This window comes from Ictalurus punctatus, chromosome 19 (assembly GCF_001660625.3).
Source record: "Ictalurus punctatus breed USDA103 chromosome 19, Coco_2.0, whole genome shotgun sequence".
In the NCBI taxonomy this organism is placed as follows: Eukaryota; Metazoa; Chordata; class Actinopteri; order Siluriformes; family Ictaluridae; genus Ictalurus; species Ictalurus punctatus.
Window position 1 is genome coordinate 1,273,900 of NC_030434.2, and position 25,946 is coordinate 1,299,845.

A 25,946-nucleotide genomic window follows, 5' to 3' on the forward strand; every position below is an offset into this window, starting at 1 on the left:
TGCCACATTTGCCTATCATAATATCACTTTCTAATATTGCTTTTAGCCATGAAAACTATACATTATAAAGTTACTTTAATTCCAAAAATCTAAAATATTATAATGATTTTAATTTTATGGTGACTGGAACGATTGAATGAAAATGCTACAATACTTTTACTATTTTAGTGCTTGAATTATTAATGAGAAATTTTAACAGTGGATATTTTTTTGCATCAGTTTATTGACAAAATATCAAAATATAACAAAATATTTTATTATTTTGTACTCCTTAATAAAATATTAGGACAGTTTTATACTATCGGGGCTGTTTAGAGATCCATCCGTGTTAGATATATACTCCAGGTCGCTAACGACCCGAATATGTAATAATGATTGGCGAAACATGCATGCATTTAAGGATTAAAATAGGACATAGGGTGTTGAAGGGACATATTATGAAATTGGCAGCATGTATTTAGCCACTCAACAGCAGTGAACATTATTATACTTCTGGACAAGGTTGCTATAACAAAGCTGCCCATCTGCTGGATATATATGTGAGCTCTGCAGGGAAGTCTTCCTTGTTTCCAGCCCTCCTTTCCATGTAATAACTCATGAATGGCCGAATGGGTGCCGTCGAAAGGCGGGCCCTCCGCAAAATATTTCTAGGTCTGGGTTCGCCTTGGCCCACTGGAACACCCTTCTCAAGAGGCCCACAAACACAGCCATGCTTTCCAGGCCTGGGTCTCCCATGGTACACTTGGTCAGTGAGCCAGGAGAACATGAACCTCAGCCACTGTGTCTCTTTGTGCTTGCGTTCGAAAGCCTCTCAAAATAAAATTGGCATTGTAGCAGGAATTCTTCAGGAGGGTATTCAGTGCCATCAAAAGGAGCAGGGGTGTCAAGGTGCACCCACTGAGGGAAATATACCATGTCAAACGCTGGCACGGTCATCCCAGCATAGTGCCCTTCTTCCATTCCTGCTGCATCCATATTATTGGAGAAGTATTCATTTAATCATTATATTTGAACCTGGTTAGATAAGATGCGATATCCTCAGCAAAAGCTGCACAAAATGTCACACAGTCTGCCAGATTACAGTACAACTATGCAGTATAAATGCTGAAAAACTGAATGTGCATTTTGTATGAGTATTTGTACTGGGCTAGTATTGGGTCTGGTTGTGAAATGACATCTAGTTTCTTTTGGCAGATTTGGTAACACTGTTAGTCATGAAATTCAATTATAGGTGGTCAGAGGAGATGCATTCAAGTTAAATGAAAATACCAAGTACAAACAGCTCTGCTGGCCACTCAGCTGGATCATCCGAGATGGATGTTAATACCAAGTCTCACCCTAAAGCCATAGAACACACAGTATTAGCAAAAATCAATCTTTAGCCTTGTTTTTTTCCAGTCATGTAAGACAGGTTGAGATGGATGCAATTTTCGGTAATAGTGCTTTAACAGTTCAGGGAATACAAAAATGCTAGGCAGAATTGAATCTTAAACTGAGCGTATAGTTCGCGCTTAACAAATTCACAAAAGGCTTTAAATGCACAAACAAATCAAGCGGCAAACTGAAAACAGGGGAGAGTAATCAACACACATGAGGGATACAATCAATGATGAGACAAGACATGTGGAGACATGAATCAAAACAAAAATGCAGTACCAAATTGTGTACATCATAATTCAGTCCTCAGATGTACAGTAACTACAGACTTAAGCTCTATTCAGTTTGTAAAAGATTTGTGCATACAAAATTGAATTTTAATAAAACATGTCAAATAAGTCATGTCTCAGTTACACAATTCTAAACATGGACTTGAACCCATTTTTCTTGTGCAACATGAGCTCATGTATTAAGCAGTATAAAGTTCAGCACCACTCTCTGAAAGTTTAATTTAGCCACAATATGTGACACTGAAATGCATGTTCTGGGCTGTAAACACATTCAGAAAACTATGTAATGCAATTGGAGGCCAATATTAAATATCTATACTATATGACACTAATAATTAATTAATAGTATTGTCTCTTTTAAGTGCACAAAACTTTTTAAGCATACATGACATTAGAGGAGACCGCATCCTAATCGGAGACATTGTCACGTATCGTGACATAACGGAGATAAGGTAGGATGCAAGCACAGTGTGAACAGTTTTATTGAGAGACACACAGGCAGGTAAATCCAGAACGTGATCCAAAAACGTAATCCAGTAACATGCAAAGTTCAGACGATTGGCAAACGGGCATAAACGAGGCAAGGCAGGAATCAAAGTCGTGGTCACAGGATACAGGGTCGATATACCAAACATGAAACATAAACAACAGCGAGGGACTGGTAGCGGAGAAACCAGCGTGAACTTAACAAACGAACCTAAACATGACATGAACTATGTCTATGAATCGAAACATGAAACTATGGACTGACTGTGGTTATCTATCGTAAGGACTCTAAACTAATCTACTATAGCTCATTCAATATTCTGTGTCGTGTGCTGGGAGGTGCACGGTATATATATATATGCGGAGATAATCAGCGTTGTAATGGCTGACGGCTAAGGGCAATTCAGACACACGTGAAACTACAACCAATGACAGAATGGGGAGGAGACATGACAGAAACATAAACAAATGCACGTGTCAAAATGTCACGATTGTCCACAAGGGATAAGCAGGTGCTCACGCACCTGCTCACATGCTCCACAGCGCGCTGCTTAAAGGGGAACTCGTGACAGAACCCCCCCCCCCACCCCCCACCCCCACCAAGGGCACTCCTCCTAGAGTGCCATGAAACATCCATCTCCATTGGCGGCCCCGGCCTCCTGGGCAGAATGTCCCGAGCAGAGCCTGGAGACCACACGGCAAAAAAGCAGAGTGATGTACATGGCAGAGCAGGGAAGCAGAGCGACGTCCTCAGCTGAACAGGTAGGCAGAGTGACGACCACAGCTGGGCAGAAAGGCTGAGCGAAGTCCTCGGCGGAGCATGAAGGCAGATCGACGTCCTCGGCAGAGCAGGAAAGCAGAGCGACATCCTCAGCTGAACAGGGAAACAGAGCGACGACCACAGCCGGGCAGAGCGTGGGTCTCCGTGAGGCCCGGGAGAGGAGCGTGGGTCTCCGTGAGGCCCGGGAGAGGAGCGTGGGTCTCCGTGAGGCCCGGGAGAGGAGCGTGGGTCTCCTTGAAGCAGGAGGGGGGGAACGATGTTCGCCATGGAGCAGGAAGGCTGAGCGACGACCTCAGCCGAGCGGGGAGGCTGAACGATATCCATAGCCGAGCAGGGAGGCTGAGTGACGTCCACAGCCGAACAGGAAGACTGAGCGACGTCCACAGCTGAACAGGAAGGTTGCAGCTCTGGAGTTGAGATCTCCTCGTAGATCTCAGGCTGGGGCTCTGAGGTCACCAGGTGAACTCTGGGCATGGGCAGAACTTGGGCGGCCGTGTCGGTAGACTCGGGCGTGAGCAGAACTTGGCTGTGCGTGTTGGCAGACTCGGGCGTGAGCAGAACTTGGCTGTGCGTGTCGGTAGACTCGGGCGTGAGCAGAACTTGGCTGTGTGTGTCGGCAGACTCGGGCGTGAGCAGAACTTGGCTGTGCGTGTCGGTAGACTCGGGCGTGAGCAGAACTTGGCTCTGCGTGTCGTCAGACTCGGGCGTGAGCAGAACTTGGCTGTGCGTGTCGGTAGACTCGGGCGTTAGCAGAACTTGGCTATGCGTGTCGGCAGACTCGGGCTTTGGCAGAACTTGGGCGACCATGTCGGTAGTCTTCTGCGTGGGCTGAACTTGGGCGACCGGGTCGGTAGACTTGGGCGTGGGCTGAACTTGGGCGACCGGGTCGGTAGACTCGGGCTTGAGCAGAACGTGGTCGGCCGTGTCGTTAAACTCGGGCGTGAGCAGAACTTGGTCGGCCGTATCAGTAGACTTGGGTGTGACATCAGGAACTTGAGACTTGACTTGGACTTCAGAGACTGGAGACTTGACTTGGACCTCAGGGACTTGAGACTTGACGTGGACTTGGACCTCAGGGACTTGAGACTTGACTTGGATTTGAGAGACTTGGACTTGACTTGGACCTCAGGCACTTGATTGTCCGTGTTAACATCAACTTGGTGGCTCATCCGCTCATAATGCATGTGGAATGGAAGATCAGCACTGATCGCCACATTAACTCCCTTCAACAGCTCATCCAAGTTGTAGCTCTGCCCTGGTTCTCCAAACTCCCTCAGAAATAGGTCCGAAAACTGCCTACTGTCCTCCAGTACCCAGGGTCTCATGGCTGCTACTCGCTGTACCCACTTGCGAGCTGGGCCAAAAAATCGGGACATCATGAACTTAATCCATTGTCTCTCCCTTGGCTTCGGGTCAAACAGGCTTGAGAAGTAACTCTGGCAGTCTATCATAAAATAGTCCGGATAACCAAAGAAGCCATCATACCGATCGGGAAGGTCCATGAAAATCCATTGCGAGAACTCCATAGAATCCAAGGCGGGGATGATTGGCGTGGACCTCTGGGTTCAGCGTCCTCTTCGTTCTCGTGCTGCATCCATGATGGGCGGAAGATTCTGTCACGTATCGTGATGTAACGGAGATAAGGTAGGATGCAAGCGCAGTGTGAACAGTTTTATTGAGAGACACACAGGCAGGTGATCCAAAAACGTAATCCAGTAACATGCAAAGTTCAGACGATCGGCAAACAGGCATAAACGAGGCAAGGCAGGAATCAAAGTCGTGGTCACGGGATACAGGGTCGATATACCAAACATGAAACATAAACAACAGCGAGGGACTGGTAGCGGAGAAACCAGCGTGAACTTAACAAACGAACCTAAACATGAACTATGACTATGAATCTAAACATGAAACTATGGACTGACTGTGGTTCTCTATCGTAAGGACTCTAAACTAATCTACTATAACTCATTTAATATTCTGCGTCGTGTGCTGGGAGGCGCGCGGTATATATGCGGAGATAATCAGCGTTGTAATGGCTGACGGCTGAGGGCAATTCAGACACACGTGAAACTACAACCAATGACAGAACGGGGAGGAGACATGACAGAAACATAAACAAATGCATGTGTCGAAATGTCACAATTGTCCACAAGGGAAAAGCAGGTGCTCGCACACCTGCTCGTGCACGCGCGCTCACATGCTCCACAGCGCGCTGCTTAAAGGGGAACTCGTGACAGACATTGATTACATTTACATTTATTCACTTAGCAGACGCTTTTATCCAAAGCGACTTACAAATGAATAAGATACAAGCAAAGCGATATATCAAGCAGAGAACAATACAAGAAGTGCTACCATACAAGATCTATTAATTGAATTCCAGAAGAAGTAAAGTGCAGAGTAGAGGTGTGAGTGTTTTTTTTTTGTTTTTGTTTTTGTTTTTTTTAATGAGTTGGTTAGGTGTTCATAGAAGAGGTGGGTCTTTAGCTGTTTTTTGAAGATGGTGAGAGATTCTGCGGTCCGGATTGAGATTGGAAGTGCATTCCACCACTGAGGAACAGTTAGTGTGAAGGTTCTGGAAAGGGACCTTGCGCCACGCTGAGTTGGAACTGCTAAACGTCGGTCGCTAATCGATTGCAGATTGCGAGAGGGAATGTAGGCCTTCAGGAGAGAGTTGAGGTAGGATGGTGCTGTTCCTGACAAGGTCTTGTAGGTGAGCATCAAGGCCTTGAACTTGATGCGGGCAGCTACAGGAAGCCAGTGGAGGGAGATGAAGAGGGGTGTGACATGGGTTCTCTTGGACTGGTTGAAGACGAGGCGCGCTGCAGCATTCTGAATCATCTCAAGGGGTTTGATGGAGCTGGCTGGGAGGCCTGAAAGCAGTGAGTTGCAGTAGTCCAGTTTAGAGATAACAAGAGCCTGGACTAGAATCTGTGTAGCCTGTTTGGTGATGTAGGGTCGGATTTTCTTGATGTTGTACAGGATGAACCTACAGGACCTTGCAGTTGCTGGGATATGGTCTGCAAAGGTCAAGCCATCATCAAGAATCACCCCAAGGTTCCTGGCCGTCCTGGTTGGCATGAGTGTGAGTGAGCCGAGCTGTACAGTGAGGTTGTGGTTGATTGAGGGACAGGCTGGGATGACGAGAAGCTCAGATTTTGCCAGGTTAAGTTTAAGATGGTTTTCCTTCATCCAGACCGAGATGTCCGAAAGGCAAGCAGAGATGCGTGCAGAGACGGATGGATCGTCAGGCTGGAAGGACAAATGGAGCTGGGTATCATCAGCATAGCAATGATATGAGAAGCCATGAGATTCAATCACCTGCCCTAGAGATGTAGTGTAGATAGAAAAGAGGATTGGACACAGAACTGACCCCTGTGGAAAGCCAGTTGTGAGTTGCTGAGTATCAGAAATACCTCCCCTCCATGATACCTTGAAGGATCTGTCAGAGAGATAGGATTCCACCCAGCTCAGAACCATTCCAGTGATGCCCAGGCTGGAGAGAGTTGACAGGAGGATCTGATGGTTCACAGTGTCGAAAGCAGCAGAGAGGTCAAGTAGGATGAGGACAAATGATCTAGAGGTTGCTCTTGCTAGTCGTAAGGCTTCAGTGACGGAAAGCAGAGCAGTCTCCGTGGAGTGGTTGCTCTTGAAGCCAGACTGCTTGGTGTCCAGGAGGTTGTTCTGTGTGAGAAAATTTGAGAGTTGATTAAAAACGGCTCTTTCAAGAGTTTTCGAAAGAAAAGGGAGTAGGGAAACAGGTCTGTAGTTGTCAAGTATAGCAGGGTTGAGTGATGGTTTTTTAAGCAGTGGGGTAAATGGGGTAAAAAAAAAAGATTATTTTAGGAAATTATTTAAGGAAAAATTATGAACAACACCAAAAGTGAACAGTACGTGTAGCAGATGAGTGCTTGGTCTACTTCAAACTGTGAGCATGCTTTCCTTACAGGCAAGTGCATAAATTTAACAAAAAAAAAAAAAAACGCTGGCATTATTTTATTAATTTGACAAATCAAAATAGCAATTTAAAACTGTGATCAAATAGATATCCCACAGACACATTATGATTCCAAAACAATTCATCTGATTAATTAATAAAACCAAACCAACTGACATCTCCTGGTAGACGCTGCATTGACTCTCGACTTGAGAAAACACAGTGGACCAACACCAGCAGATGACATGGAACCTCAAATCATCATTGACTATGGAAACTTCACACTGGATTTCAAAAAACTTGGAGTCTGTGCCTCTCCACTCTTCCTCCAGACTCTGGGACCTTGATTTCCAAATGAAATGCAAAATTTACTTTCGTCTTCCCCCGTGATTGTGGTTGTGTGCACTGAACCAGACTGAGAGATTAAAGGCTCAGGAAACCTTTGCAGTTGTTTTCTTAGTTAATTAGCTGATTAGAGCTCTGCTCAGGTCAACATTTCTGTATTATAAATTCTTTATGTATTTTTATTTTTATATATTTTGAGATACTGGATTTTTGATTTCCATGAGCTGTAAGCTGTAATCAAGATTAAAACAAAAAAATGCTTGAAATATTTCACTTTATATGCAATGAATCTAGAATGTATGAAAGTTCTACTTTTTGAATTAAATTCTGGGTAAAAATGAACTTTTCCACAATATAAAAGATGCACCTGTATACCCTGCTGTTTCTTTGTCATGCCTTATGTGTTTGTATAGTTAAATCCAAGCCTTGTGGCCATGTATCACAATGTTTCCTCATTCCATGTTTTCCTGGTTTTGACCCTAGTTCCCATTCCTTATTTTTGATTATTGATTGCAAGCTATATTAAGCCTGCTTGCCTAACTTTGATATGGACTCTGATCAATCAATACATGGATTTGCCCAAATAAAAGTACTACTGAGTTTACTGAAGTTGAACATACTGTGGCATAAAAACGGGAAAAGACAGCACTGCTTAGGCATTAATTAATAGTTAATAAGTTTGTAAATTCTGAAAGGCCAATTCTTTTGTTTTTGCAATATGCTGAAGACATTTTGGATTGAGTTCAGAAGATGAATATGAGATGATGGATCAGAATTTCAGCTTTCATTTCCTCATATTTACATCTAGATGTGTTAAACAACTTAGAACATGGCACCTTTTGTTTGATCCAACCCATTTTTAAGTGATTAAAAATATTGGAACATGTGACTAACCGTTGTTTCTTGCTGCCCAGTTGTGTCCTGTTAGATTTATTGTATAAACAAATAGTGGCTCAAAATTTCTACTCTTGGTTTGAGCACTGGGTTTCACCTGTGAAGACTGCATTTTTTTTGTTAGAAAGGATAAACGAACATGAAGACCAGCGAACAAGAAAAGCATTGCACAACCATTGGGCACAGCCAATATAACAATTTGAAATGCACTGAAAATGAAAGAAACTACTGGTGTACTGAGCAACAGACAACGACTGGATTGGCCAAGGAAAACAACAGCAGCTGATGACACAAACATTGTGAGAGCTGTGAACAAAAACCCATAAACAACAGTCAGTGACATCACCCACAAACTCCACAGGGTGGGGGTGAAGGTATCACAATCTAATTGATGCACTTATCGCAAGAAAGGGATATGTAATCAAATATTAAGTGTTATTTACTTTTATTTACTTTAAGATTATTTGTTCCAATACATGTGCTCACATAAAAATCGTGTGGCCTGACACCAATGGTGTCATGTTCTAACACATTTAGATGTAAATATCAGGAAAAGAAAGCTAAAATTCTGATCTATCGTCTCATATTCATATTTTGATCTCGCGCCCAAGGAATTGGCCTTGTTGTTCCAGTATCTTCGGAGGCTGTATGTAAGTAGTGAATAAAGCAGTTATTTGCCGATGTTGGCCACTTATCAGCTTTTTAGTGGGCTCATATTCTTATATATCATAATTGCCATTAGCAGCCACTGAATTAATAGAAGTCTGAAGACGGCATTTATTGTTTGAGGTAAAACATTACTTACATATGATATCTTTGCTGCACAACTGCAAGTTTCATGTGCCTAAGTAGCACAGTGTTATGTAAAATTCTTTCACCTTGCTCTAAATTGAAGAACTTCTGATTCATCTCATTTTAATTCTGTTTTCTAAGAATTTTAGCAAGTTAAGAACCAATCTTTACTCTGAGCAGCTTTATACATCATCCCAGCCTGGGGGTTGAGACAGTGGACTGCCTCGAATGTTACCTTCTTACTAATCATTAATCACCCTTTATATTTTCAGAAACAGTAGTTATTAAGGGGAAGCAATTACTATCTACAAAATGATATGATGTGAATTAATGTCTAATATGTGGCCTCCTGCAATTGCACTGAAGTAAACTTTTATTATTCTTACATTTAAAAGGAAAAAAACATTTTGCCAAAATTGATTGATAAGAACTAAATGGCTTTACTTTATTTACCAAGCAGGTAGTTAATTCTGTATATGTTTGTGAGGCAGGCTGGCCTGCGTACACTGCATGAAATGGGTCCAGAAATACGGAGGGCAATATCAGGAGACCTCACTGCAGAGGAAGAGCTGGAGAAGGCCATGAAGGAAACAGTGTGCACTGCATCTGAAGATGATCTCTTCAGGGTGAAGGTCTGATCATTTTTTTTTTTTACTTCTATCTTCAGACCATAGCCACAGCTTCTACTCTTGGCCATGCATCAATTGTTTCTAAAAAAGAATATAAGTTTCTTTGGGCCCAGTTTCTTAAACACATTATAGTGTTGTGATCATCTTAAGTATAATATGATATATATATATATATATATATATATATATATATATATATATATATATATATATATATATATATATATATATATATAAGCATGTTTTTTGCTATATAAAGAGATGGGAAACAGAAAGTGCATCCTTCTTCAATGCTATGTTTTTATTTATCAGGGCCTAAATAGCAATTGTGTGATCCTCAGATGACAAAAGATAAAAACCTCAGGTGACTAAGAAAATTAAGAAACCAGGTGGGAAGTACACCATTCCAAATTCCACAATCATTAAGTAAGTAATTAGCAGCCAGGAGTTACTAATGTAATGCACAATTAGTTAATCAAGAAGTGTGACTACCTTTATAAAAGCAGAACTTTGGCAGTTTGGTGTTCTGGAACACACAGATGTTGTGTCTACATCATGCCCAGAAGAAAGGACATCAGCCATAATCTCAGAAGCAATTGTTGCTGCTCATCTATCTGGGAAGGGATATAAGGCCATCTCCAAACAATTTGAAATTCAACATTCTACGTGAGAAGGGTTGTTTACAAATGGAGAACCTTCAAGACAGTTGCCAATATTCCCAGGAGTGGATACTCCAGCAGATTCATTCCAAGGTCAGACCATTTAATGCTCAGAGATATAAATATAAACCCAAGAGGTTGTTGGAAACTCAGAAGTGAAGGCCAGGAGACTCAGGTATATCTTCAGAAGAATTCTTTAATCAGAACATGCTGTTTCGCACTGTAGTCATCAAGTCTATACAAGCGATCTGTACATTGTAGTTTTATATATATTTATTTATTTATTTATTTATTTATTTATTTATTTTAGGGGGCAGTCCTTAGAAGTGGAGACAAACGCACTCAGGTGACAACCTTAAGCAAAGTATACAAAGGAAGTACGCAGTTATAGGAACCCATCCCAAGCTTTAGAGTTTCAGAGTTTTTTGTTTGTTTTTCTTGTCCCTGAGGTCATGTGTATGTTTATATAAGTTAGTGAGGACCACACAATTATTACTAAGGCTATGATAAATAAAAACATAGAATTTAAGCAGAATGTTGTTTCTTTTTCCCATAACTGTAGGTCTTTGTTGTATAATGTTGTTGCTAACATCTGGATCTATTCTCTCTGGAATCCATTCAATTTTGAAATTAGTTCATCTTTGATTATCCAAATAAATAAATATGTTAGAATGTGTTAGCATTAGATTTTACAGAGCTGTAATTATTATCATATAACATTTTTGGTAGTTTTGGGAGTTTTCCCAAAACATTTATATTAAAGCAACTGATGAAATATACATAGAAAATATACTTAGTCAGCCCCCAGTCAACCAGTAGCACTGGTGTTTTTTTGGGGAAAGCACATCTTCTGTTAATATTATTAGCCTCAGCAAAATATTATTTAGTGTACCCTTGTCATTTGTACCTTATTTTAAAAAATGTACCTTAGAGGCCATATACAGAGGGGTCAGTATTTCCTGCCAGTGCCGGAATCAGCAAGAAACTCCACTTCACAGTACACAACGTAGTCTAAAACATGGCCATCATGGAGTGCAATCCCCAGCACGACACTCCATTATCAGACTCTCACAAGGACTCTTCGTGAAGTAACACTCAGTGTGCTGTTGCTTACCAAGTGTTGTATTCTCTGTTAAAAGTTTTTTATTTTTATTTTTTTATTTTTTTAAATCTTTCCTTTCTGGTTTTTGGTGTTTGCTGATCACCTGACTTCTTGCCTGTTTCTGTTCATGGTTTTTGCTTTACGCTTTACATTTACATGCTTTAATCATTCATTTAGCAGATGCTTTTATCCAAAGCAACTTACAAATGATGAAATACAAGCAAAGCGATACATCAAGTGGAGAACAATGCAAGTAGTGCTACCTTACAAGATTTTTAACTGAGTTATAGAAAAGCAGAGTGTGCAGAGTAGAGGTGTAAGAGCAGAATATTTTTTTTGGATCTGTTTGCCAGTGTTTTCAATAAAAATGCCAAACTGCACTTGCATCAATCTCTGACTCCATCGCATAACAGAATACTTCGCCTACCTCATGGATGCAGCAAGAAAGCAGGACTGGCAAAATGCCATGGCAGCCCAAGGACAGCTGGTGGGGCAACATCAACAGCACCTGGCTGAGCTGGAAGCAAAGTTGACAATGCTCTCTATTACTTGCCCCTCTACCTTCTCTGCACCCCAAGCCCCAGCTACACCCTTGAGTTCACTCCTGTCCTCTCCAGACACGTACTACAAGTACCACCTAGTGCAAAGCTTTTCTGTTACAGTGCTTACTCTACTTCTTCTTCAGTCAAGAGTGCATTTCCAAACAATATAAAAATTGCTCATCAAAAAACTCATCAGTCTGCTCATTGGAAAAGCCTTGAACTGGGCTACAGTGGTTTGGTTCCAAAAATAAGGAATACCTGTATAGAATAGAATAGATTTTTTTCCAATGAGTTTTCAATCATTACATTTACATTACATTTACATTTATTCACTTAGCAGACACTTTTATCCAAAGCGACTTACAAATGAGAAAAATACAAGCAAAGCGATATATCAAGCAGAGAACAATACAAGTAGTGCTACCATACAAGATCCATTAATTGAGTTCCAGAAGAAGCACAGAGTAGAGGTGTAAGTGCAATTTTTTTTTTTTTTTTTTTTTTTTTAAAGAGTTGGTTAGGTGTTCACGTAAGAGGTGGGTCTTTAGCTGTTTTTTGAATATGTTGAGAGATTCTGCGGTCCAGATTGAGATTGGAAGTTCAACATTCCCCCAGGGCAAGGAAATTGGGGAAAAACCTCTTGCTGTGACCCTGGGACAAAGAACTGTAGCTGACTAGGCCTTAGAGTTCCATACCCTTGCAGTGGGAAGTGGATGGAATGAGTCAGCACTCAAGGCCATCTGTCGGCAAAGGATTAAACCCAGAAGTGCAGTTAATATATTTTGTTTAATCTCTAAAATTATGTTTTTACTTCATTATGGCTGATTAAGTGTAGATTGATGGGTACAAATGTCAATTATATCCATTCAAAATCCACAAAACAAATAAGGTGTGCAACAAGTAAAGGGATCTGAATAATTTCTGTGTCTGCTTGTGGAATGGTCAGATTTTTTTTTTTAGATAGTTTCATAGTGAGGTGAAAATGGTATAGGAATTAGGCAGAAAGTGGAAGCAAAAAATCTGAACAATAAGCTGGTGAATAAGATGCCAGCTTCAGACTTGTGACCTAATTATCTTTTTTAAACTGCTATTTAACTTAGCCTGTGAATGTTTCTATGAGAGTGTTTGCAGAGAGTGTGGAGTGTGTATGTCAGGGCTTTACTCTCATCAGTGCTAATAGATGAGACTGACTTGTATGTAGGTTAGGGCTGGGTAAAAACAAGCCTCATGACATTTCCTTATTAAAATAGTGTGATAATAGAAGTAGATGGGTTACTTTAGTTAATTAAAAGGTAAAGTTGCCACAGAGCAGTAAAAATGTTTGCTTTTTTCTGTCATGATTACAGTGAGTATGCCATGTTGTTATGGTTATAGTGTGCTACTATCTATTTTTGTTCTTTTCAAATATTCAGTCAATCATTACTGATATCCAATCACATTTTCCTATCACCCAGATCTAATGTAGAAGTTAGTATGCCATGTAATAATTTAATGAAGTGCAACATATGTCAGATTCTTGCATTTTCTTTGCAAGAATGCAAAGGGGGTGGGGGGGTGGGTTGATAATGCATGTAGGTATGTGGTGTAACTATATGTGTATTTACATTCACTGTGTAGTGATAAAGTCTTTTGTTCTCTCTACAGCGATCAGATGGTTTCTTTAGAAACCACATGAACTATTATCAGAGTGATGACTGCACTGATTTCCCCCCATCCTTCACCAGTCAGCGGCCACTGCACATCAGCAAGTCAGGCAGCCCTGGAGAGGGCAAGTCACCGTCTTGTGAGAAACTGGTGGACTCCACCTTCACACCAAGCAGCTATTCCTCCTCAGGTTCCAATGCCAACATCAACAATGCCAACAACACATCCATCAGCCACTGTTACCCATCCATTAGCACTGTGGATGGGCACATCAGGCCCCTGCTCATACCTGTGCTACTCCCATGCTCTTCATGGTCCTTCCCCAATAAAAGGTATGTACAAGAGGGAAGTATAGTGCTGTTGTATGTGCCTGAAAAGCTACAAAGGGATTCTTGAAGGGAATTAGGACTTCTATAACTCTGTGCATTGCTCCAGCAACAGTAGGGCAACTGATGGTAGAGATAGACATGCCTCTCTCACAAAACTGCACTAAAGTAAACTTAAAACTATATTTTAATAGAACATTAATGAGTGGCGTATATTTCAGTAAAACATTTATAAGATGTATTTCATGATGCATATGAAAGTGAAGCTTCTGGTTAACATCCTTGTGAGTTTTAAGGCAGCAAGGTGTTTCTCTTTGTGCCTCCTTGACATCTTGGGTGTCCAAGCCTAACAGTGGCTTTTAGGGCTTTTTCAAAGTATTTGTCAGTTTGTATAATTTGCATTAATGATGAGGTGTCACAGCTCAGTCAGATCAGAACTCAAATTCCCAAGATGCAACACTCACTTCTCATGCACGCATACGCTCAGTCAACTCGTTTCTCTGCAATACCAAGCCGTTCTAGTTAGTTTGTCTCCTTGTGATCCTCGACCCTTGTTTCCGGTTTCGACTACGCTCTCTGCCTGACCCCGTTTGTGTTGTTCGTACGATTGCTTGACCTTTGCCTGTCTTACGACTACGTTTCTTGTACTTCCCGATATCACGCTCTACACCTGCCGCCCGCTCCTGCTTCCGTGCCGATTTGAGGTTCGTGACATGAGGGACATGGGGGAAGAGGGAAGGCTTTTTTTGTAACATACTTACAAAAGTATTTCATTCATTGAATACAAATATACTCTCACAAAATATAAACACACCTTATCAAGGTGGTATAGAAATCATAGAAAACAGAGTGGGCTGGATTCTGCCTCTCTTGTTTGGAATCAGAAAACATCCTGAAAGTACCTGCTCATGTGCTCTGGCCATGTAATTTATTTTTTTTTATAATCTGATCATTAAAAACACTGTGGAGGCAGGGGGCATGGTTGAGCGCCAGATTGTGAATGGAGGGTGGAGTCAGGAGACTGAATGGTAAGGATGAGGCTGCACCTGTAGGTGATTCTTCTAACAAGTGTTCTGTGTTTCAGTGAACAGTGGTAAGGTGATAACAGGGGAGAGACAAGAGCCACGGGGAGAGAGAGAGCTGGACTGCAAAGAACTTTCCGTGTGTGTGATGAAGATGACAGACAAATAGCAGATAAAATATATGTAGATAGAATCAAATGACTTACCTGTATCTGGAGGCCTAAAGAGAGTGAAACAGACTTCCATAGCCTATATGAAATGGGAAAGGGAGACAGTTATTAATAGTGTCTCCTACAGTGAAGAAGCTGCAAACCATTTATACAGAAGAATATCATGAAAAGCAGCATTTGTCACCAACCATGTTATGCAAAGGGGATAGGACTGATGTGGCTAGCATCAATATCAGGAGTTGAGTGGAACAAGGAACATAGGGCATAGTGATCAGAAGAGTCTCATCCCAGAGGGAGACCCTCACTTTAAACATATCACCTAGCAGTAATTAGACCATTGCCCTCAACAGAACCCTGGGAGAGATGAGACCTCATAAAATATCAGACAATATTTGAAACCCTATTACCTGAATCTATATGGTACTCACCAAATGTTTACTATGAAATGTATCTTAAACCGACACCAAACATAACATGACTTTAGCATCCTACATATAAATATTTTCCTAAACCACAGGGAAAAAAAATTATATATGTGTGTGTGTGTGTGTGTGTGTGTGTGTGTGTGTGTGTGTGTGTGTGTGTGTGTGTGTGTGTGTGTGTGTGTGTGTGTGTGTGTGTGTGTGTATATGTATATATATATATATGTATATGTATATATGTGAATGTCAGAGGTAGCTCAGTGGTTATGGTGTTGGGCTACTGCTCAGAAGGTCATGAGTTCAAACCCAGCACCGCCAAACTGTCACTGTTGGGCCCTTGAGCAAGGCCCTTAACCCTCAGCTGCTTAGATGTATAAATGTAAGTCACTCTGGATAAGAGTGTCTGCCAAATGCCATAAATGTAATATAAATAGAACAATAAAGAGACCTTAGATGATTGTAGACCGTGGATTTTAGAAAGAAAAGAGAGAAGTGATACCAGTAGTGGGCTTCTTTATGGTGGGAATAGATCTCGTGAATGCAGTTGGTTATGCAGCTGAAACCAGATGTTATGGAGCCATTGATGATAGTAGTGATGAAGGGGGGAAGGTGTTGTGAGATGGCCTGGAGAATTGTAGAAGGGATTTGATCCAACGGGCAGGTTGTAATATTGCAGAACAAGACCCTAAGTCTACCCCTGATTATACTTTATTGTACTATATATACTATACTTATTGTATTGTGTGGCACTCTATGTTTTGTACTTTTAGAAAAAAAGAAGCTAAAAAAAAGCCTGAAAAAAAAGAAGCTACTTTTTAAAAAAAAAAAACAACTTTTTTATATATACTTTTCTTGGCCTTTTGTGAAAATATATCAAATTTTAAATCATAATGAATTCATAAATATTAGTTACTGTCTAACACAAAGGTAAAAAAAAAATAAAAAATTTCGTTGAATTGTTACTTAACACAGGAAGTAACAAAATCACACCCACGTTTATATGAAGCAATGCACCATTTTAAGAATCATTGTATCACACTGGGGTCTGCAGTGCATGGTTGAAAACATCCTTACTTTATATGGTATTTGTTTTCTGCTTGTGTATATGTTCAGCTCAGACTCGGGTGAATGTCATTTCCCTGTAATCTCTCGGGGAGAGGCGGATAAAGATGAAATGCATGACATGATGGTTACAGAGACTGAATGCCAACATGAGCAGGACATGCTCTCCACTAAAATGTAACACAGCTTTCCCAATATTCTCAATTATTTTGATTTATATTTTCCCTGATTTTTAAAACAAATATTATCCTGGAATGCTTCTTGTTTGTGTACATTTGTATGTGGCAGGTTGGTTTTGCAAAATGATGAGTGTAAGCAGTTAGCTGTGATGGAAGAGACAGATGGGGGTGGGGACAGAAGACCATGGCAGTTTGCCCAACAGACTGTTCTCTGTCCAACTGCACTAAGTAATATTATGCTCACATAAACAAATAAATAGACATCACAGTCAACAGTTTTGTTGTAATAAAATTGTAATAATTGAAACTTTTTCCCTGCCTCACTCTCTCACAGGTCGACGATCTTCCTTTCATCTAGAGTGTGTGAGCAGACAGAGCAGAACTGAAACTTCGCATAAGACAACGTTGCCCCTGCACTTTGTCCAGCATCAGGTGAAACACATACCAAAAGTACATAGTCACTCTCTTAGAAAACATTTGTATGTTCACAGGTTACTATACAGTCTTCTCTTCCCATTGGAATGTGAAGGCTAATTCTATTGTTTTTGCTGTACACTGAAGACATTTGGGTTTGAGATTGAAAGATAACAATTGGATGATAGATCAATAGTTCGGCTTCTATTTCCTGATATTTACAGCTAGATTTGTTAAACAACGTAGAACATGGCACCTTTGGTGGCAGACCACACAATTTTTAGGTGAGCAAAAATATTGGAACAGATCCATCCATTTTCTGTACTATTTATAGTACACAGGGTCATGGGGAACCTGGAGCCTATCCCTGGGAACTCTGGGAATGAGGCAGGGGCACACCCTGGATGGCATGCCAACCCATCGCAGGGCACAATCACACACAAACTAGGGGAGGACCCCCAAGGCATGGGGAGAACATGCAAACTCCATGCACACAGGGCAGGAGGCAGGATTCGAGCCCTCAACCTTGGAGGTGAGGCAAATGTGCTAACCACTAAGCCACTGTCCCACTTGGCCAGTCGAAAACCTTCCACTTTTTCCCCCTGATAAAGTCCTTTGTTGAGTTGGCAGTGTGTTTTGGGCCATTGTCTTGCTGTATATAAACTGGTAGACATAATGTTTCTGTAGACTTGAAGCATCCATGTATCCATGACACTACCTTCACCGTGCTTGGCCAATGTGCTCATAAGTTTTGGATAATGAGCAAATATTTTCTTTCTCCACACCTTGACCTTTCCATCACTTTGGTAGAAGTTAATCTTGGTTTCAGAATTTTTGCAGCTCATCTGTGTATTTCTTTGCAAATTCTTCAAACAGTGGATTGGGATACTTTCACCCCTGCCATGGCATTATTTTTTCCTCCCATAAACATATATCTGGTCTTCTTGATAGTTTACATTACATTTACATTTATTCATTTAGCAGACGCTTTTATCCAAAGCGACTTACAAATGAGAAAAGATACAAGCAAAAGTTTATCCTTTTTAAAAACAAATACAGTCTTCACAGGCAAAAACACAGGGCTCAAACCAAATGATATTCTATTTTCTATCTATTGTTTCATATTCCTATTTTGATCTCAAACCCAAATGTCTTCAGTTTATTGTAAAACATAAAAGAATTGGCCTTGCCATTCCAATACTTTCAGAGGGGACTGTATATAACTTTTAGATGTACTGTGCAACAAAACAATTCTCTGGCTGTGGTTAATTCTGCAGTGAATCTGAATATGCCCCACCCCTCCAAAAGTTACCCTTTTCACTCCGAACGGCCCTTTTGTTGGGGTCAAAAATAACAGGCATTTGGAACTTCTTTCCACATAATTTTTAATGCTGAAGCTGATGTTTTATTGTCATACATCACTGATATTTAACTAATCAAGTAACTCAATATAGCAATGAACAAAAAAAGCAGCAAAAACATACACACATTTAAGTTTAGCTGATGCACTTGATTTTGTAAATGTACTAAAATTTACAGGTGCAAACAAACAAATTGATGGGCTTAAGTAGGGGTAGGCGATATGAGCTAATGATATTTTCAACTATCCAGATGAAAATGATATAATATCTTGATATATCAAGAAACTGGACTTATTATTAATTTATTATTATTATTATTATTATTATTATTATTATTATTATTATTATTACTACTACTACTACTACTATTCACTCAGTCTCTATATCATCCACTATCCAAAAATATTTGGACATTGTCAAATGTATTGTTAGTTGGGTACAATGATATAAAGGAGTTTACATTAAATAAAAATGAACTCTTTTAGCTTTAATTTGAGGGTATTTACATCCAAATCAGATGAGTGGTGAAGGAATTACATATTCAATTACAATTACTTTGTCAATGTCCAAATATTTATAGACTTGACTATGTCTCATTGTATATCAAATAGGTTCACTTAACCAACAGTTTATTGCAGTTATATGTAGTTATATTTGACTTATAGTGTATTTTAAAATATGAAACAAAATTTCACTAGTCTTCATTCAGCTTGGAGCTCCTTTTAAGCTTATTTTACAGCAGACTGCAGTCGTTCCACATCCAACCTGCTGTCATGTTAATATCAAATTAGCATTAATACCAGACACTGACAGTGCACAGAGTGGCAATTTAAACTAAATACGAAATTCATGCTATATTTTGCAGTGTAACCCTATAATCTAAACAGCACAGGGGAGATATTTCAGCCTACCGTAAGCTAGTTTATACTTGAAACATGGATTTCTGTGCACATGCAGAAGCACGGGCAAGGCAAAAAGCATTTTTCACACACTTGCCTACATACTTTATGTACATCTAGAGGATTGAAACTGACATCCACCAAATGTCACAGACCCTTAGAGCCAAACCACCCATGCCCATCAGGTTTCTATGTTGAAATGTAAAATGTTTAGTGATTTCATACACAACAATGTTAAACACATGAACTCTGTTAAATCTTTCTGCCTTCATTATGATTGTTGTCATGAGCTGGTCTCAGGTATTTACTACAAAATCCAGAAGACTGGTATGCAAAACAGGTGTTTTTGGTACATTTAAATACTATGTGAGAGGTTTTTAAAATGTAAACTAGGAATTAGTTAGTGTTGGTACTAGAGATGCACTGATACCATATTTCTCAGCTGATACCGATAACTGATTATTCAGAGTGATATTGGCCGATACCGATAGTTCTGCCTTTTATGCCTTCTTCTAAATTAATAATAATTAATTCCAGAATTCTGAAAAAAAAAAATGCAAACAAGAACATTATTCTCTCCATTTCAGCAAGTTGTTTCACAGTAACTGGTCTCATAAACAGAAAACACATTACTCTAATTAACATTAACACATGAACTAAATTCTGAAGATTAATGTAAGATTTCTTAACTTATTGAATGTTATTCATTCATATTAACATAATTAATTGACTTAATTATAAAAAAAAACCTTCTGTCAGACTCACATTCACTCACCACAAACAAAAGCCTTTCTTCTTCATCATTGAACATCAAACTGGTAATATATAATATAAACTTTTTTTTGATGATATTAACTCATTAACTGGATATGAAATATAGTACTCCATTTATTTATTTATTTATTTATTTATTTATTTTGTGCAATATATATATTTTTTGTTAACTCATCTTCATTTAAAATTTTCACCGGTGTACTGGTGCCTTAATTCGAGCAAGAAATTTTTTTTTGACTTGACGCCACAACTTCCGGTTCACTGTTGTAGTGTCCGGTATAATATTTTAGCAGTGCAGAGCTTACAGAGCTTACAAACTGCAGTTTTGTTGTCATTTCAAACAAGAGAAATAATCTTTTTACGCAGCACGGAATCGATGTCTTTTCCACCCTCTTTTGATTGACAGGGTATAATCGCCCCGATCATCGGATGTTTTTAAACTGGCCGATAACGTGAAAAATTGCCTTTATCGGCCGATACCGATTATAGGCCGATACGTCGGTGCATCTCTAGTTAGTACTCAATAGTGGTCTAGAACAGTACATACAGTAAGTATGCAATTTGAGACAGTGCTAGTTTGTTGTGGACAAAGTGTCACATAGTGCTATGCTGCCCCCACCCTTCACACTGTTATTTCACCAGGTGGACAATAATCCAACATTAACAGCACTCTTATAGGCCACCAAATGTAAAAAGTTTAATGCTCTTTACTCTCAGATTTTTTGTTACAGTTGAGGCCATTCTGATACCTTTATATAGTGACTCATGTCAAATAATAGTTTTACGTTTCAGTATAAATATTACATGTAAATGTGGCCATTAAAAATGCGCATTAAAGGAAAAGGGATCCTACGATATCATGCGGAATCACACGCATGCTACGGGCACAGGGCATATAAGACCAGTAGGGGGCAGTCATGTTTCATTTGAATAAACATGGCTTGTTAGTAGATACAGTAGTTCTGCCTGGACATATAGTGTATACACATATATTCTTTTACCAAACAAATGGTGTTGTTCCTTGTACTGAAGCCAATGATCTGCTTGTGCTTGGCCCACGTATCTGTGAACCTCTCTCAGAACCGTTTTGCAACATGCAGCAGAGCACATTAAAGATTGTCGTGCCTGAAAAATGGAATGTGTGTGTGGTCGGTTAGATTTAAGAAAAAACATAAAATTATTATGTTTCTTACACACACTTACGATAAACATAATTTAAACAAGTTTCTAATTATAAGAGTGAGCATGGTTGAGTCAAATAGTATATGTGGGTCCAGTATGTGTGTCCAGTATGTGTATTTAGGTAGCACAGTGGTAGCATGCAGGTTTAGTACACCAGCAGCTGGGGTTTCAGGCTCAGCTCAGTTTAGTGTTTTTTAAATGAGCAGGTTTAAAAAAACAGGTTACAGGTTTTTGTCACTGTAGAATGTGCTTCAAGGTAACATTGAATGAATTCTATCTTCTCCTTTCTTGCTAATGGAAACTTTTGTTCTTTTCTTAAATTAATTGCTTTTTAATAACTGTTTTAAAGTGAAAACAGAAGTCCACACACTGAAAAAAGCTAATTGAATTGACTTAATTCAAACTTGTACATCGGTTCCATATCATTGAATTGAGTTATATTGTACTGGAATGTGTAATTTGATCAAAATTAAACCAAATATTCAAACATTTTATGTATTAATTTAAACATGTGGCAATGTTTATCAAATGTGCTGTTACAGAAAGAGCATATTCACAAGGTGATTTACACATCCTGATTATCATGGATACTCAGAGGTGGGTAGTAACACACTACATTTACTTCGTTACATTTACTTCAGTCACTTTTGGAAAAAAAAAAATACTCTTGCTACTAATAGTTAACTGGCCATACTTTTACTCAAGGTCATTTTTAATCACAGAAATGTACTTTTACTTTGCAACATTCTGTGCTGTTCCTCCATTATTGTTAAATATTATTGAATATTTAATATTCAATAATACACACATAACGCATACACACACACATGCATACATACACACACGCATGTACGCACACACACACACACACACACACACACACACACATACACGCACACATACACGCACACTTCTCCATACAGTCTGAAATTCAGGATTTTCCCTTGATTTTAATCAGATCCGAAGTAACTAGTAACTTGGGTAGTCTTCTCATCGTATACTTTATTACTCTTACTCAAGTAATTATTAATATTATTACTTTTACTTTCCACCACCATGTCTTTATGCCCACTGAACAGTTGCTCTACAAGGGTTCAGCTCTACCTGACCAGCCGACCTACATGTTGGAGGTGTGAAAAGGAACGCACAGCTGCGTCCAAAACCGTGTACTTACCTGATATATAGTAGGAGAAATATATGTATCTCAGCTACTATATAGTAGGTAAGTATGTGGTTTGGGACGCAGCCCACAGCTTCAATCGGTCATCTATTAGCACATATAGCATGAAAAATAATTAAATGCACTTGAAGCTTTCATAAAATTAAAAATAAAAACATCCAAAACTGTGTACGGTACCATAATGAAGATGAACTGTATGTTGATACGTGAAATTCTGGAGAGAACATCAGACGTGGTGACGTAATGACATGTGCCGTTAAGCGATCTATGTTCCATAACATGTAAAACAGTAACATGAAAGGAATATTCTAAAAGTGACTCATGTAAACACCTTAATCAAAATATTGTCTTATTCAGAATATGGTCAATAATTAGATTGCTGCTGTCCATGTAAATGTACTCATAGACTGCAAATATGTATAAATAACTTGACCTGGATAGAATTTATATGATTCTCCAAGTTTTATGCTTCTGTTCCTCCCCTTCAATTTGATGAGCCAAAAGATGATAAGATTACATAAAGATGATCATTGCTTATTAATCACCCAGTACATTTGCATGTGAATCCAAAGCTACTCAAGCTACAGTAAGTGAGCAAATGCATTTTACTCCCTGAATTGCCCAATTAAACAAACAGCATTCTTTTTCTTAAAAAAAAAAAAAGGAAAAAAAAAGAAAAAAAAAAGGTCTTAAGTTAGTGGTACTTTCACTAACTTAAAAAAAATATTGGTCACAATTGTAACTGGTGGGACAGTGAAATAGGTCAGTATGAAATTATCAGTTGCTCAATAACACCCATTATAAAATTACAAACGATGTAGTAGCATATTTCCCCCCTAGCATGAACAATATTTGTTCAATGTTCTGTAGATGGAAAAAGTCATACTGCATTTGGAATAGGCAGTGATTTCTGTCATTGTAAAATAATATTACAAAGCGTTCCTTTATTTTTTTGATCTAAAGTTAGATAAAAGTTAAACCGGAAAATTAAATTTTAGGCTATACAACTGCACCTATTTCTGGACGTTGCTTGATCTAAATATTCTACAAAACGAATACAAATCACAAACATGACACTTGCGAATGAAACAATTTTATATATTAAATTAAAAAAATATATAATATAGTTGTCTTGAATATCTCTGCAGCTCATCAAAAATGCGACATCCATCAACTGAAAGCATGGTGTGCGAGTTAAAGTTTAAAGCAGTATTTTTGTATTTAGTTACTTCTGTTTCTGAATAAATAAGCATGTCATCAAATCAAAAGTCTGTTTTGATTTGATGGTCAGAACCTGTATTAATGACGAATAACCTAAAATCACAAACAGGACACTTAATAATAATTTTATATATGCAATTTATTAGATCCTTAAAATAAAAAGACAGCTAAATAGTGAAAAAAAACATAATAACCTTGTTGGAATTATACAATTATATTGTATAATTATACAAATGATTGACAATAACCTGCTAATAGTCCATCACCTGAATCTTTCTAATTGGCATGGGCCTCTAGTCAGTGTTGTTCACGCAGAATTCATTCAATGTTACCTCAATGAACTTTCTACAGTGAAAAAAACACTCATTTAAAAAAAAAACAGATAGTTGAGCTGTGGCTCAAACCCCAGTCGCTGACATAGTAAGCCTGCATGTTACCTTTGCACTATCCTAGCACACATACAGTAACCACCTTAATGTAAAAGCTATAGTTATTGTACCTGTACTACGAGACTCGATCACGCTCACTTTATATTTTACATAATCTTGTAATTAAAAACTTGTTTAAATTAGGTTTATCATAAGTTTTGATGAGAAACGTAATATTTTTATGTGAACCATTCCACCACACATTCCATTTTTATTGTACTGTGTTCAGCTACAGTATGTTATTCCATACGCCACCTGGTGGTTATTGTGTGAAGCACAAAAAAAAATTAAATTATTAGAACCCTGCCTGCAGTATACCACGTGTTTGCACGTGACGAATTGCATGATCCCGCGTGGAAAAAACATGCATTCTTAAAGGCCACATCTGTATACTGTATATCGTGTGGCTGCAATATCAGTATTCACTCTAACAACAGTGTACCACCAAAATGTTTACTTGCTGCAGCTTTCAGCTGTTTTATTTATTTAAAATGTAATATTACCCAATGTAATGTTTTGCACTTTGACCTAAACAACATTTATATCATAAGCCATAAGAAGGTGCAAAAAATATCTTGGGAGCAAAGAACCCTTTGGTTGTTCCCTTCAAAGCCTACTGGTTGAAGGGCCCTAAATGATTTTCATCACTTGGACTAACCCTACAAATGGCTGACTTGGGCGCTCCCCCTTTGAAGTGTCCTGCGTAGACTTCATTACTTCAGAATGGATCACTGGAGCAATTCAGGTGTTTGTTGATAGTATCAGGTAGAGCATGCTTTAACATGGGAATGCATCAGGTTTGGAAGAGATGCCACAGAGGTAATAACTAATGTGGCATAACTGAATAATGTTTCCTAACATGGTATGGGCAGAAGATAGAATCAGAGCTGCAGAAATGCAGAGAGAGCTGAAAAGAAATTTGTTTAATTTGTCCAAATTTGTTAAACTGGTGCCTATTAGACATCAAATGATAAACTGTTTCAGCACCTCCCTTCTTTGCCTTTCTTGGATAGGGTCTAAGCACAGGAATCAATGAACTTCTATGAAAAGACAAAGGGTCACTCCCCTTCATCCAGTGTTCGTTTCTAGAGTAGTAGAGAAGTGAGTCTGTCAATGAATTTAATATGAATACAACGAAAGCAAAAAATAGTGGCTTCCCAGCTCCGTGTCTGTCTCACATGCAGTGGCAGCCTCTCACACATAGACATGGACACAGCTCACTGTCGGGGAGAAAGGGAGAGGGAGAAAACACATAAATACTGTACATGTCTGTATTTGACAAAACTTAGGTGTCCATCGGCCATTTCAAAATCCAATGTAGATTAGGGCTGCAACTAACAATTATTTTGATAATCAATGAAACTGTCAATACCCCTGCCCTATTAATCGATTAGCTTATTATTATTATTATTATTATTATTATTATTATTATTTATTTATTTATTTATTTATTTATTTATTTAACAATATATTAAATACCAAAAGTATTTCAATCAACTGATACTAACACAGAACTCTTAACAAGTTACTAACTGCAATACATTGCTGACATTGATCAAATTTGTCACAGTATGAGTTTTATTCAGCATTATCAAGTGATTATGCAACCAAATGAGACAACCAAAGTAATGTAATGTATAATTAAAATACTTTTAATTACAGTTTTAATTGTTTTATTGCAACTATACGTCTGGCCTGTGTTTCAAGCCAACCAGATAAATTCAAAATAAAGGAAAAATAAATATCTGCTGCCAGTCTCAGAACTTTAACATTCGACAGTGCATAGAATTAGTGAATTGACTCTTTTTGGGATCAAAAGACTTCA

The 25,946-nt window shown here is 38.8% G+C and overlaps 1 protein-coding gene across 2 annotated transcripts in view; it reads left to right on the forward strand.

The window, feature by feature from the left end:
• cacna1c (calcium channel, voltage-dependent, L type, alpha 1C subunit) overlaps positions 1-25,946 on the forward strand; it is a 317,859-nt gene that overhangs the window by 270,705 nt on the left and 21,208 nt on the right. For both annotated transcript variants that reach the window (XM_017494341.3, XM_047162132.2), the window contains exons 43-47: positions 9,397-9,537; positions 13,482-13,813; positions 16,535-16,660; positions 16,772-16,890; positions 16,997-17,094. In XM_017494341.3, coding sequence (XP_017349830.1) covers positions 9,397-9,537; positions 13,482-13,813; positions 16,535-16,660; positions 16,772-16,890; positions 16,997-17,094 — 816 coding nt within the window. The remainder of the gene's footprint in view (positions 1-9,396; positions 9,538-13,481; positions 13,814-16,534; positions 16,661-16,771; positions 16,891-16,996; positions 17,095-25,946) is intronic.